Source organism: Acinonyx jubatus, chromosome A1, assembly GCF_027475565.1.
Source record: "Acinonyx jubatus isolate Ajub_Pintada_27869175 chromosome A1, VMU_Ajub_asm_v1.0, whole genome shotgun sequence".
NCBI classification, from domain to species: Eukaryota; Metazoa; Chordata; class Mammalia; order Carnivora; family Felidae; genus Acinonyx; species Acinonyx jubatus.
The window spans coordinates 3,824,350-3,836,766 of NC_069380.1; the positions used below are offsets into that span (position 1 = coordinate 3,824,350).

Sequence of the window (12,417 nt, forward strand, 5' to 3'; positions counted from 1 at the left end):
TGCATAATAGCACTGAGAAATAGCGATACCCGCTTGGCCAAAATACATAAAGTGGGCAATGGTAAAACGCGATAGAGTAAGAACTATAACCGGGAAAACAAACAGATACAAAAGGAGAAGTCGTGGCTTTGGTAAATACAGCTCGAGTCTGGAAGGACCAGAAAGCAGGTCACTACTGGCTTCTGAGAGTCAGCCTGGAGTCGGTATGGTCTGCTGAGGAAACGGGGTCCGGCCTCTTCCTTGGGCCGTCATCAAAGCAGGGGTGCAAATGTGGGGTGACTCCTAGACTAAACAGAGCACTTTCCCCGGTTTCCTCTCTCCTGGGAGACGCTCCAGAGATTGTAGGGTAGAGCCTGCCTTCTCTCTCGCAGCAAACAGCTGGTCACACTAACCTAGTCCGTTGTGAGTGGGTTTCCACTTACTAAATATAAACAGTTGAGGGAACTCTGAAGTAACTCTCAACGTATTTTTGTTGTTGTTGTACATTTAAATTTTCTGGGTATCTGCATTCAACGTTTATACTCAATTTATTGAGCAAATGTTTATCGAGGGCATACTACGTGCCAGGCACTGCTCTAGGCACCCGGGGATACAAGAAAATAACCAAACAATTGAGAGCCCTACCCTCTGGGGGCTTCTATGCGCTGAGGTGAGCCTTTACAGTAAAGTAAGTCAGTAAGGTATATAGTATGTCATGTAGAGTTAAGTGCTATGGTAAAAAAAATAAAAATAAAGCAAGAAGGAGCGGAGAGAAATATGCAGTGGTGAGAGCGGAGGGTTATTTAAATCAGATGACCAGGGAAGGCTGGTTGATAAATGCTCTTTGAGCAGGGAGTTGAGGGATGTGAAGGAGACGCCAGCCATTATCTGGGAGAAGACCTTCCCGGCTTCCAGGTAGAGGGCATCGCAACTCCAGAGTTCACGCTTGGAAGGTACGCGGGTGAGTAAGACCGGTGTGACTGAGCCAGGAGTAAGGAGGAGAACGGTAGAGGACGAGGTCAGGATGGGCCCTGCCAGTCAGGTTGAGGATGTCGGGGTTTACTCTGAGTGGAATGGAAAGCTGCAGGAGGATTTTATGGAGAGGTGCTCGGTGACCCAGTCGATGCTTTCACAGGACCTCTCTAGCCCCCATGTTGGAAATGGCCTGTGGGAGATTTGGGATAGAAGCAGAGAACTGTGAGGTGGCAGCTGCAGTCGGCCAGGTGACCGATGGTGAGACGCAGTCAGATCCGGATTATTGGTAGCACTTTGATTCACTGAGTTGTTGATGGATTGCATGCGGTATGGAGAAAGAAAGGGATTAAGAACAACTTAAAGATTTTTGACTTGAGCATCTTTTTTCTTAATTTGTTAAAGTTTATTTCTTTGTTTTGAGAGAGCGAGAAAGAGCACAAGCAGGGGAGGGGCGGGAGAGAGGATCCCAAGGAGGCTCTGCACTGTCAGTGTAGAGTCCCATGTGAGGCTAGATCCCATGACTGGGAGATCATGACCTGAGTCAAAATCAAGAGTCAGATGCTTAACCGACTGAGCCACACAGGTGCCCCTTGACTTGAGCACCTTGAAGAATGAACGAAGTTGCCACTCAGCGATTTGGGGACAGTTTTACAAGGAGCAGGTTGGGGAGATGAGGTCAGCTTTGGTCAGGACATGTGCAACTTGAGATTCCCAGTTGGGGAATCTTGAGTTCAAGGTGAGCCATAGCTAGGAACTAGGAGTCCTCAGCTTAAAGACACATCCACAACTGGGGGCAAATTCAAATGAAGAGGGGAAGTAATCTTGGGGCTGAGCCTGTGGCTCAGAGATGATGAGGACACGGCAAATGAGAATGAGCGGCCATCGCCGTTGCAAGTGGGGTTTCCGGAACCCTAGCGGAAGAGGAGGCAATGACTATTTGGCATGTGCTAACCCTGGGTCGTGTGAGCCCGCTTTGCTTAGCAACACGGAGACCCTTGATGAGCTTACCAGAGCAAGTTCAATGGGTGGCCGGTGTGAAAGCCTGTCTGGAAGCGAGTTCTAGAGAGAAGGCAGGCACGGAATTAGAAAAACAGTGGGTATGGTCAACCCACTCAAGGAGTTTTGCTGGAGGGAGGAGTGGAGAAATGGAGCTGGGGCTGTAGATATTTGTGAAGCACCTGCTGTTGGGCCAGAGCATACGGTGGTAAGACATAATCACTGTCCTCAGGAGCCCCAGGCTGGTGGCTCGCCCCTTCTGATAAGACCGTTTTTCCAGTCTTTACGTAGTTTATCCTTGTTAGTATTCTTTCAGTAATAAGATCCTAGAGACCTCATATTAGAAGTCCTCTTTCCAACAGGTCTTTTCTGAAAATGCTTTAGCAGAGACCGCATGTTTTATTTTTACCTACTTAGCCTGGGTCCCCTTTGGAATTAGCTCCTCACCAACAATCGTTATTTTAGAAGAGTGTTAGACCGCAAGTGCCAACTCTTTTCTTAATGGATTCAGTGCGTTCATAAATCATAGAATGTTTTGTTTAGGATGTAATTCAGAGAAAACACTCCATCTATCTAGCCCCATTTACCAGCCTCATCTCTGGCAGGTAGGTAGCCCAATTAGTGTTTGTGAGATTCAGTAGTTCTATTTTTTTTTAATGTTTTGACGTTTATGTATTTTTGAGAGAGAGACAGAGCATGAGCAGGGAGGGACAGAGAGAGAGGGAGACTCAGAATCTGAGGCAGGCTCCAGGCTCTGAGCTGTCAGCACAGAGAGCCCAACTGAGGGCTCGAACCCACAAACCGTGACATCATGACCTGAGCCAAAGTCGGACGTTTAACTGACGGAGCCACCTGGGTGCCGTCTTTCTTTCTATTTTTTCATCCATTCACTCATTCCCTTAAGGCTTCCATTGTGTCAATATTATTTGTCAGTTACCCTGTTTTAGGGGCACAGCAATGAAAAGGCTCACATAGAGTTTATGTTCTGAGGAGGGGGAAGTCAGTAAACAAGTGAATAGTCAAATAAAACAGATTCCCAGGACGAGTAAGAGGGATTTAAGGGCAACCCTCATCACAGAATTGCTATTGTCTGTCCTGTAAGCCACAGCAAAATTGTCTTAAATAGATATTAAAGTCTTCCCCATCTTATGTAAGTGGGAACAAAAGCTTCCTATGAGAGGCAGAATAATGACCCCCACATATGGCCATGTCCTAATCCCTGGAACCTTGCATGATAAAAGGAATGGTTCAGTTGTGATTATGTTAAGGCCTTTGAGATGGGGAGATTATCTTGGATTACCGAGGTGGGCCCGCTGTAATCCCAAAGGTCCTTATGACAAAGAAGCAGGATGGTCAGAGTCAGAAAGGAGCCGCGGCAACATAAATGGAGGTTGTAGCCAAGGAGTGTGGGCAGCCCTGGAAGCTGGAAAGAGGAGGGAGCAGATTTTGCCTGGCTCCTCCGGAAGGATTACAGACCTCCCCACACTTGGATTTTTAGCCCCCACAGACCCACTTTCAGACTTCTGACCTCCCAAACCGTAAGATACTGAAGTTGTGTTGGGTTAAGCCTCTAGGTTTGTGATAATGTGTTGCAGCAGCAATAGGAGACTATATATAGGAATAGAAATGTGTAGCAGTTGGAAACTCTGTGTGTGTACACACGTTCTTGGAAAGCTGCTATTTTCACGGATCCGGAGCGATGGCGTGAAGTGGCGCACTGGCTATAAATTCAGACACTCTGGCCACCCTTCCCGATCCACTTGCGGTCTGTTAGCCCACGCTTCACAGAAATTGTGGGGTTGCCACCATTATTTCGGATGATGGCAAACAGTCCGAAAGAAGCGTAAGAGGGTAAGGCAATGGCAGGTGACTGCGTGCCCAGAGAAGGCTTCTTTGAGCAAATGACATGCGATCAAATGACATAGGAGCTGCCACTGAAGGCTGAGAAGGAGCCCGCACGCAGAGTGTTTCAGGTGGACGCGATGCCCGGGACGGAGGTCCTGGGGTGAGATGACCTGGTCTGTTAAGGAGTAGCCGGGGAGGAAAAGGTAAAATGGTGGTAGGTGATGTCGAAGAAATACGCAGAGACCCTTCACGCAGGGTCTGCCCGGTGATCGAGGAGTTCAGATGTTCTCAGTGCGGGCGGAAAGCCACCTGAAAGTCTGGCACGACACAGCTTGCTTACATCTTGCACACTTGGCTTCTGGGTGGAGAACGGCTTCTGGAGGGAAACGATGGTACAGACGAGAGAGTCTGTGCTGGCCCGACTAGGGGGGTAGCCAGAGGGGTGGACGGATTCGGGATGCGGGTTAAGGCGGAGCTGAGGCGATGTGAGGTTTGGAGGGAAGAGAGAAGAAGCAAGCGTCGCTCCTGGGGCTGGGGAGCAACGGTGGGGTGGGGTGCGGTGGGCCCTGAGTCGGGAAGGCCCAGGAGCTCAAGCCAAGGGGCAGGTAAGTTACACCAGCGTGGAACCAGTAAGCCCTGGGGTTTCGAACAACGTAGACGGTCCGTCCTGCGGGTCTGCAAATCCCGTGTGCTGAATAGCATAGTTTTATATAATCACAACACGGGAAAATGCCAGTTGTTGAGCGAGAAGGAGATTTAAAGAGTTATTTCAGACTGTGACTTACTTGAATAAGGACACCTCCAAACCGTCCCTAAAAATAAACGTAAGACCGTTGCATGAAGAAAAAACAGAACCCCGGAGGAGAAGATTTTCTGCTCTGATTCGTCCTTTTACCGCATGTACAGTCAGGAAGGTCTTCATTATCTGTCCTCTTCCCTTCATAAGTTAAAACCAAAAGTGGACAGTGTGGAAAGCGGAATAATGGCTATTTTCTTAAATCTCCTCATGGAGTTGAAATGGTTATGGAAACTCTTGCGCGAGCTTACGTAAAACAGCGGGTACTTGTAACCATTTGCATGCACGTGTACATTCTGATCGTTCTTGGAAGTAGGTGAATACCAAGGAAATTTATTATAGGCAAAAAATTACGGTGGTGGGTATCTCGACAAGAGCCTTTTTAATTCTGAGTAATTTAGCGACTGTAGAAAGACGTGGCTTAATAATTTGACTTAACAACTAAGTAATTGGATTTTATTTATTTATTTTTTTTAATGTTTATTTATTTTTGAGACAGAGAGAGACAGAGCATGAATGGGGGAGGGGCAGAGAGAGAGGGAGACACAGAATCGGAAACAGGCTCCAGGCTCTGAGCCAGCAGCCCAGAGCCCGACGCGGGGCTCGAACTCACGAACCGTGAGATCGTGACCTGAGCCGAAGTCGGACGCTCAACCGACTGGGCCACCCAGGCGCCCCTGTAATTGGATTTTAAAAAGACATACAGGTATCAGCTTGATTTTCCACCCACTGAGTCCTTTAAAAAGTTGATTACTTGATTATTTTAGGTTAATGCTTCCATTCTAAGTTTGTGCAGAATTTTGAAAGTTGAATTTATTGATTAAAATCTGAAAATGTGGCCACTGGATTTCAGATGTATTTGCCATAGCTAAACTATTTTGCATGCTTGAAACAGTCACATGTTTCAAAGTAATGTTCAGTTCTTTTTAAAAGTCATTTTCATTCTAGAAATTTATTATTGGGGTAGAAGGTGTTATTTTGTTGGACTTTTAGTAAATCAGTATTGACAAACAAGTTCTCTGTTTCTGTCTCTCTCCCTCTCTCCCCCTCCTTCGTCTCCTCCCTCTCTCCCTCCTTCTCTCCCTTTCTCTCTCTCCTTCTCTCTCTCCCTCTCTCCCCCTCCTTCATCTCCTTCTGCCCTCTCCCTCTCTCCCCCTCCTTCGTCTCCTCCCTCTCTCACTCCTTCTCTCCCTTTCTCTCCTCTCTCTCCCTCTCTCCCCCTCCTTTGTCTCCTCCCTCTCTCACTCCTTCTCTCCCTTTCTCTCTCTCCCCCTCCTTCATCTCCTCCCTCTCTCACTCCTTCTCTCCCTTTCTCTCTCTCCTTCTCTCTCTCCCTCTCTCCCCCTCCTTCTCTCCTCCTTCTCCTCTCTCTCCTTCTCTGTCTCTTTCCCTCTCTCCCCCTCCTTTGTCTCCTCCCTCTCACTCCTTCTCTCCCTTTCTCTCTCTCCTCTCTCTCCCTCTCGCCCCCTCCTTCATCTCCTCCCTCTCTCACTTCCTTCTCTCCCTCTTCCTCTCTCTCTCCTTCTCTCTCTCTTTCCCTCTCTCCCCCTCCTTCCTCTCCTTTCTCTCTCTCCTTCTCTGTCTCTTTCCCTCTCTCCCCCTCCTTCCTCTCCTTTCTCTCTCTCCTTCTCTGTCTCTTTCCCTCTCTCCCCCTCCTTTGTCTCCTCCCTCTCTCACTCCTTCTCTCCCTTTCTCTCCTTCTCTCTCTCCCTCTCTCCCCCTCCTTCTCTCCCTTTCTCTCTCTCCTTCTCTGTCTCCCTCTCTCCCCCTCCTTCATCTCCTCCCTCTCTCACTCCTTCTCTCCCTTTCTCTCTTTCCTTCTCTGTCTCTCTCCCTCTCTCCCCCTCCTTCCTCTCCTTTCTCTCTCTCTCCTTCTCTGTCTCTTTCCCTCTCTCCCCCTCCTTTGTCTCCTCCCTCTCACTCCTTCTCTCCCTTTCTCTCCTCTCTCTCCCTCTCTCCTCCCTCTCTCCCCCTCCTTCGTCTCCTCCTCTCTCTCACCTCCTTCTCTCCCTTTCTCTCTCCTTCTCGTCTCTTCCCTCTCTCCCCCTCCTCTCCTCCCTCTCTCACTCCTTCTCCCTTCTCTCCTCTCTCTCCCTCTCTCCCCCTCCTTCCTCTCCTTCTGCCCTCCCTCTCTCCCTCCTTCGTCTCCTCCTCTCTCACTCCTTCTCTCCCTTTCTCTCCTCTCTCTCCCTCTCTCCCCCTCCTTCGTCTCCTCCCTCTCTCACTCCTTCTCTCTCTTTCTCTCTCTCCTTCTCTGTCTCTCTCCCTCTCCCCCCCCCCCGTCCCATCTCCCACCTTCCCCCTACGGCATGGCAGATGGTCCGTGAACAGTACACTACAGCCACAGAAGGCACCCACGTGCAGAGGCCAGAGAACCCGCGTGTCTACAAAATTGGCATTTATGGCTGGAGAAAACGCTGCCTCTACTTATTTGTTCTCCTTTTACTCATCATCCTCCTTGTGAATTTTGCTCTCACGATTTGGATTCTTAAAGTGATGTGGTTTTCCCCAGTAAGTATCGTCTTCCTTTCCTGGCAAGCATGTTCTTCTTCTGTTTGTTGGGTCACTTTATGCATAATGAATTGGTAGAAGCCTCCTCTAGTGTCATTGACGTTTGTTTCTGTCTGGATCAGGATGGTCTCGTGGCAAAATACTAGTACTTTTTCTTTCTTTAATGTTTATGTTTGAGAGAGCGCAAGCGGGGGAGGGACAGAGAAAGGGGGACAGAGGATTCGAAGTGGGCTCAGCGTTGACAGCAGCCAGCCCCGTTTGGGGCACCGGCTCCCGAACCATGAGATCGTGACCTGAGCCGAAGTGGGATTCTGGACCCACTGAGCCACCCAGGCTCCCCCATACTCTACTTTTTCTTAATTTCACTATGAACTATAGTGTGTTGGGTTTTTTGTTTTTCTGTTGCAATTTTTTTTTTATTAGTCATGATGTCTACACGTGAGAAAATGGTGCCAATCTTGGGTTTGAGTCAAAATTGCGTAATGATTATTCAATAATTTGTAAAATTTTATGAATCCTGTTTTCCTAATCTCATTAATCCATAAATAATAACCATCCAGATGCTACCCTCTCATTTGCTTAAAAAACTTTACTTTAGGGGCACCTGGGTGGCTCGGTCGGTTAAGCGTCCGACTTCAGCTCAGGTCATGATCTCACGGTCCGTGAGTTTGAGCCCCACGTCGGGCTCTGTGCTGACAGCTCAGAGCCTGGAGCCTGTTTCCGATTCTGTGTCTCCCTCTCTCTCTGCCCCTCCCCTGTTCATGCTCTATCTCTGTCTCAAAAATAAATAAACGTTAAAAAAAATTAAAAAAAAAAACTTTACTTTAAAATACGATAAATTAATAAATTCATGCACAGCTTCATGCTTCAACACTTAGCAACACATTTAGTAGATGAAATACCAGTAGTCCTAAGGAATTCATATTCTATTTTACACATCCTCATGTTTTCTAGATTGTTGGGTAATGTTGTATGCTCTGATGATATTTTTGTGTACTTTTTGAAAAAATATTCATTTAATATAGAATATCTAGTTTTTGCTAGATAGTCACGGTGGCAAAAAACACTGCAATGAACATCACCTGTAGGTTTATGTGTTCCTCGCATGCATCTTGAAGGTGTGAAATAGGCAAGGACTCTCTCCAAGAACAGTAGTGGTAGCTTTCAGTGTGAAATGCCTTCCACTGATGACTCTCTTTCTCTTTCTAGGCAAGTATTTCCTTCCTGCCACTGCTCTGTGGCCAGTAGGCACATTATTTATTTCGTGGACCTAAATAAATATTTACATTTTCATGTATTCAAAGAAGTAATATACCAACCCAATCAAAATATGCCTTAAGGGGCACCTGGGTGGCTCAGTCGGTTAAGCGGCCGACTTCAGCTCAGGTCATGATCTCGCGGTCTGTGAGTTTGAGCCCCACGTCGGGCTCTGTGCGGACAGCTCGGAGCCCGGAGCCTGTTTCGGATTCTGTGTCTTCCTCTCTCTGACCCTCCCCCGTTCATGCTCTGTCTCTCTCTGTCTCAAAAATAAACAAACGTTAAAAAAAATTTTTTAATGCCTTAAAATATGTTATTTAATATAAACATTATACATTGTTATTATAAATTATATTTAACTATTAAAAATACCTAAATATATTTAAATTAGCCAAACAGAAGTAGTCATTTCTTCTTTAAAATTTACAAAAACAATATTTTTACGCTATCACAATAGTATTTTGTTCCCTTGGACACCTTTATTAATGTGTCGCACATCATCTTAATTTTATCCATAAATTAAATTTTTTAATGTTTGTTTTTGAGAGAGAAAGAGAGCACGAGTGGGGGAGGGGCAGAGAGAGAGGGAGACACAGCATCCGAAGCGGGCTCCAGGCTCCGAGCTGTCAGCCCAGAGCCCGATGTGGGGCTCGAACTCACAAACCGCGAGACCATGACCCGAGCTGAAGTCAGATGCTTAACCGACTGAGCCAGCCAGGACCCCCTCTAAATCTAAATTTTTTATTTTAATATTTTGGGGACAGTTAACTGAGGTTGGAGTCCTCAGATGATATACTGTGGGATCTCTCGGATGCCTCCTGACTAGAGGGCCCTCCACTCGCATGCAGTGCGCCCTTCAGTTATGCGGAATGTGGGCAGAAAATTTACTAGGGAGGCCAGATTTTAATAGTCCCTTGGCGTCAGGGACCGTGAGTTCTGTCAATCATCTTGGCACATGCTTAGCACTCAGTAAGTATATCCTGAATGAATAAAGGTGTGCATTATATTAGAAGTGTGTGTGAATTAATTTTATAGACTGTATGTGAATGTAAAGTGACAGTGTATCTACCTTGTGCTCTTGCCTTATATTGTAGCACTGAAAACAAGTTTTGGGCGTTATAGATTTTGATTACATTAACCCAAATTGTGCCAGCAGCTGAGTCCACTTCAAGTTACAATGGCTAATCCCAGAGACCAGCAAATGTTTCCTTGCCATTGCTGCCCCTGTTCCTAGCCCGCACTTTCTCGCGAGATACGGTCAGCACGCATGGCATTTTCTTCGACATTCAGGAACCTGTTGCTAATTCAGGGTGCTTCCGTGCTGCCTTTCAACAAAATAAGGTGAACAAACATACGTTCATGGATCAAAAGGCAAGATGCACAAAAAGGTTATTCTGCAGCAAGTGCCAGGGTTTGACCGAAAGACGATGGGTAGACTTTAGGTCATTCTCCTCAAAGTGAGATGCTATAAATGATATAGTTCTCATCTGTGGGTGAGCTTAATCCCTTGCTTTGGAAATACTCCCTACATACTATAAGTTAATTTATCCTTTCATTTTTTTCCTAGTTTGAAAGATTTCTCTGTATAGAAGATTGCAGTTTTGTTTTTATTTTATTCATCTGTAAACTAATATCCTTCCTTGAATACATACATGCCAAGGAAGTAACAGGACTATAAAAGAACCCTTTCATGAGCTTTGGCACCAAAATGATAAAATCAGCTAGAGCTTTCAACATTTGCAGAAAGCTATAGAATTTTTAACATGCAGCAGCTAGTTTCTAATTCTCTACCTGAATGCAGTCACCTACACAGTCATTAGTCTCGATAGACTGAAAACCATAACTTCCCAAATTAGCAAAGTTTAGAAGACTTTCTCTGCTTAGATCCCCCGTGGGTAGCAATGGAAGGTTTATTATCTTACACATGCGATCACTCCAGTCCCCTTGTCCACTCTTCATACTTTAATATTTCTCTATAGAAAACAGTAAAATCAACTATGGGTAATATATTTAAAAATGCCAAGACCAAATTATGGGGGAAGACAAGTAAAACATTACCAAATGAAAACACAAGGATGTCAAAGAATATCGAGACCTCAAACAGAAGTTAAGTGTTGACAAGGGAACTAATCTGAACTCAGTGAAACCAAGCCTTTAACAGCCTTTATGTGCCCGACACGCATCACAAAGACCCCAGATCTTGAGTATCTCACCAATGAGTTCCACTCTTAGCACTGTAACTTCCTGTAGGAGAATTTTACATAATTGCCACGTATGACATCTGTTGAATATAAAGTAATATTAGGGCATTGTAGCAACTGATGCTAACCATAAAGGTTCTAGAATATTTTGTGTTGGCCACGATCATAACTAAATCAGTTAGGAATGTGGACATTAAAAGAAATCAGTGCAATAAAGTGGCTAATTCCGTTTTTCCTTTTTATACTTTCCTTCCATAAAACTAATATACAATATTAGTTTTAGTTCTAGTGTGCATGGTTATAAAATGACATCCATGAGTCTTATCAGTAAGTATGTCAAAACAAGGCATCTTTAATTTTTAATGACCCGCATGGATTTTTTTAAACCTTTATGGTTATTTATTTATTTGTATATAAAATATTTTAGTGCATTCAATGAATGTAATTTTAACAAGATAAGATGAAAGAATCCAAGCTTAAAAAGAAAAAAAAAAACACACTAACCCTGAAAGTTAAATTTCTTTAGGTACTTTTTATTTGGGGGTAAAAAAGGATATAAACAATCAGAGCAGAATTGTAGTATTGAATATCAGAATTAAGCTTATAGTTCTATATTGGTTCTTGACCCTCTCAGGAGCTACCCGGGTGAATCTGAAATTGGCCCCCAAACACGAAGGCAGGGAGAGACCAAAGAAAGAGGCAGGCTTCTCCAGGTTGGTAGGTGACAGTTTTTTGTGTTTTTAAAAATTATTATTTAATTATTATTTTTTTAATTCCAATATAAGTAACATACTGTGCTATATTAGTTTCAGTAACCTGTAAGTAACCTGTAAGGCACTTTTCAGACTCAACAGTTATGCACATTACGCAGTGCTCATCACATTGAGTGTATTCTGGATCCCCTTCCTCCATTACACCCATCCCCCTGCCCACCTCCCCTCCCGTAACCGTCTGTTTGTTCTGTATAGTTAAGAGCCTAGTTTTCGGTTAGTTTCTGTTTTTCTTTGTTCGTTTGTTTTGTTTCTTAAACGGCACATATGCGTGATATCGTATGGTATTTGTCTTTCTCTGACTGACTTATTTCACTTATTTCACTCAGCGTGATACCCTCTAGATTCATCCATGTTGTTGCAAATGACAAGGTCCCGTTCTTTTTTATGCTGAATAACATTCCCTTGTATGTAGCACATCTTCTTTGCTCTTTCATCCATCAGTGGACCCTTGGGCTGCTTCCATATCTTGACTATTATAAATAATGCTGCAATAAATGTAGGGGCACATATACCTTTTCAAATTAGCGTTTTCCTTTTCTTTGGGTGAACACCCAGTACTGGAATTGCTAGATCGTATGGTTGGTTCTGTTTGCAATTTTTTGAGGAAACTCCATACTGTTTTCCACAGGGGCTGCACAATTTTGCATTCCCACCAACAGCACAAAAGGGTTCCCCTTTTTCCACACCCTCGCCAACATCTGCTGTTTCCTGAGTTGTTAATTTTAGCCACTCTGACGGGCGTGAGGTGGTATCTCAGTGTGGTTTTGATTCGTATTTCCCTGCTGAGGAGTGACGTTGAGCATCTTTTCATGTGTCTGTTGGCCATCTGGATGTCTTCTTTAGAAAAACGTCTGCTCGTCTCTTCTGCCCATTTTGTGATCTGATTGTTTGTTTTTCAGTGTTGAGTTGCATAAGTTATTTACATACCTTGGATATTAACCCCTTATTTTGATGAAGTCCCAATAGTTTTGCTTTTGTTTCCCTTGCTTTGGGAGTCATGTCTAAAAGAACTTTTTCTTTAAAAAAAATTTTTAAGGTTGATTTTTGAGAGACAGACATAGACAGAGAGTGAGCAGGGGAGGGA

The 12,417-nt window shown here is 44.8% G+C and overlaps 1 protein-coding gene across 5 annotated transcripts in view; it reads left to right on the forward strand.

The window, feature by feature from the left end:
• Positions 1 to 12,417, forward strand: part of SGCG (sarcoglycan gamma) — a 132,305-nt gene that overhangs the window by 45,485 nt on the left and 74,403 nt on the right. For 4 of the 5 annotated variants that reach the window (XM_053207394.1, XM_027064536.2, XM_027064535.2 and 1 more), the window contains exon 2: positions 6,908 to 7,102. In XM_053207394.1, coding sequence (XP_053063369.1) covers positions 6,908 to 7,102 — 195 coding nt within the window. Of the gene's footprint in view, positions 1 to 3,912; positions 4,010 to 6,907; positions 7,103 to 12,417 lie in introns of those variants that run through there. The other variant, XM_053207346.1, reaches the window with a different exon arrangement.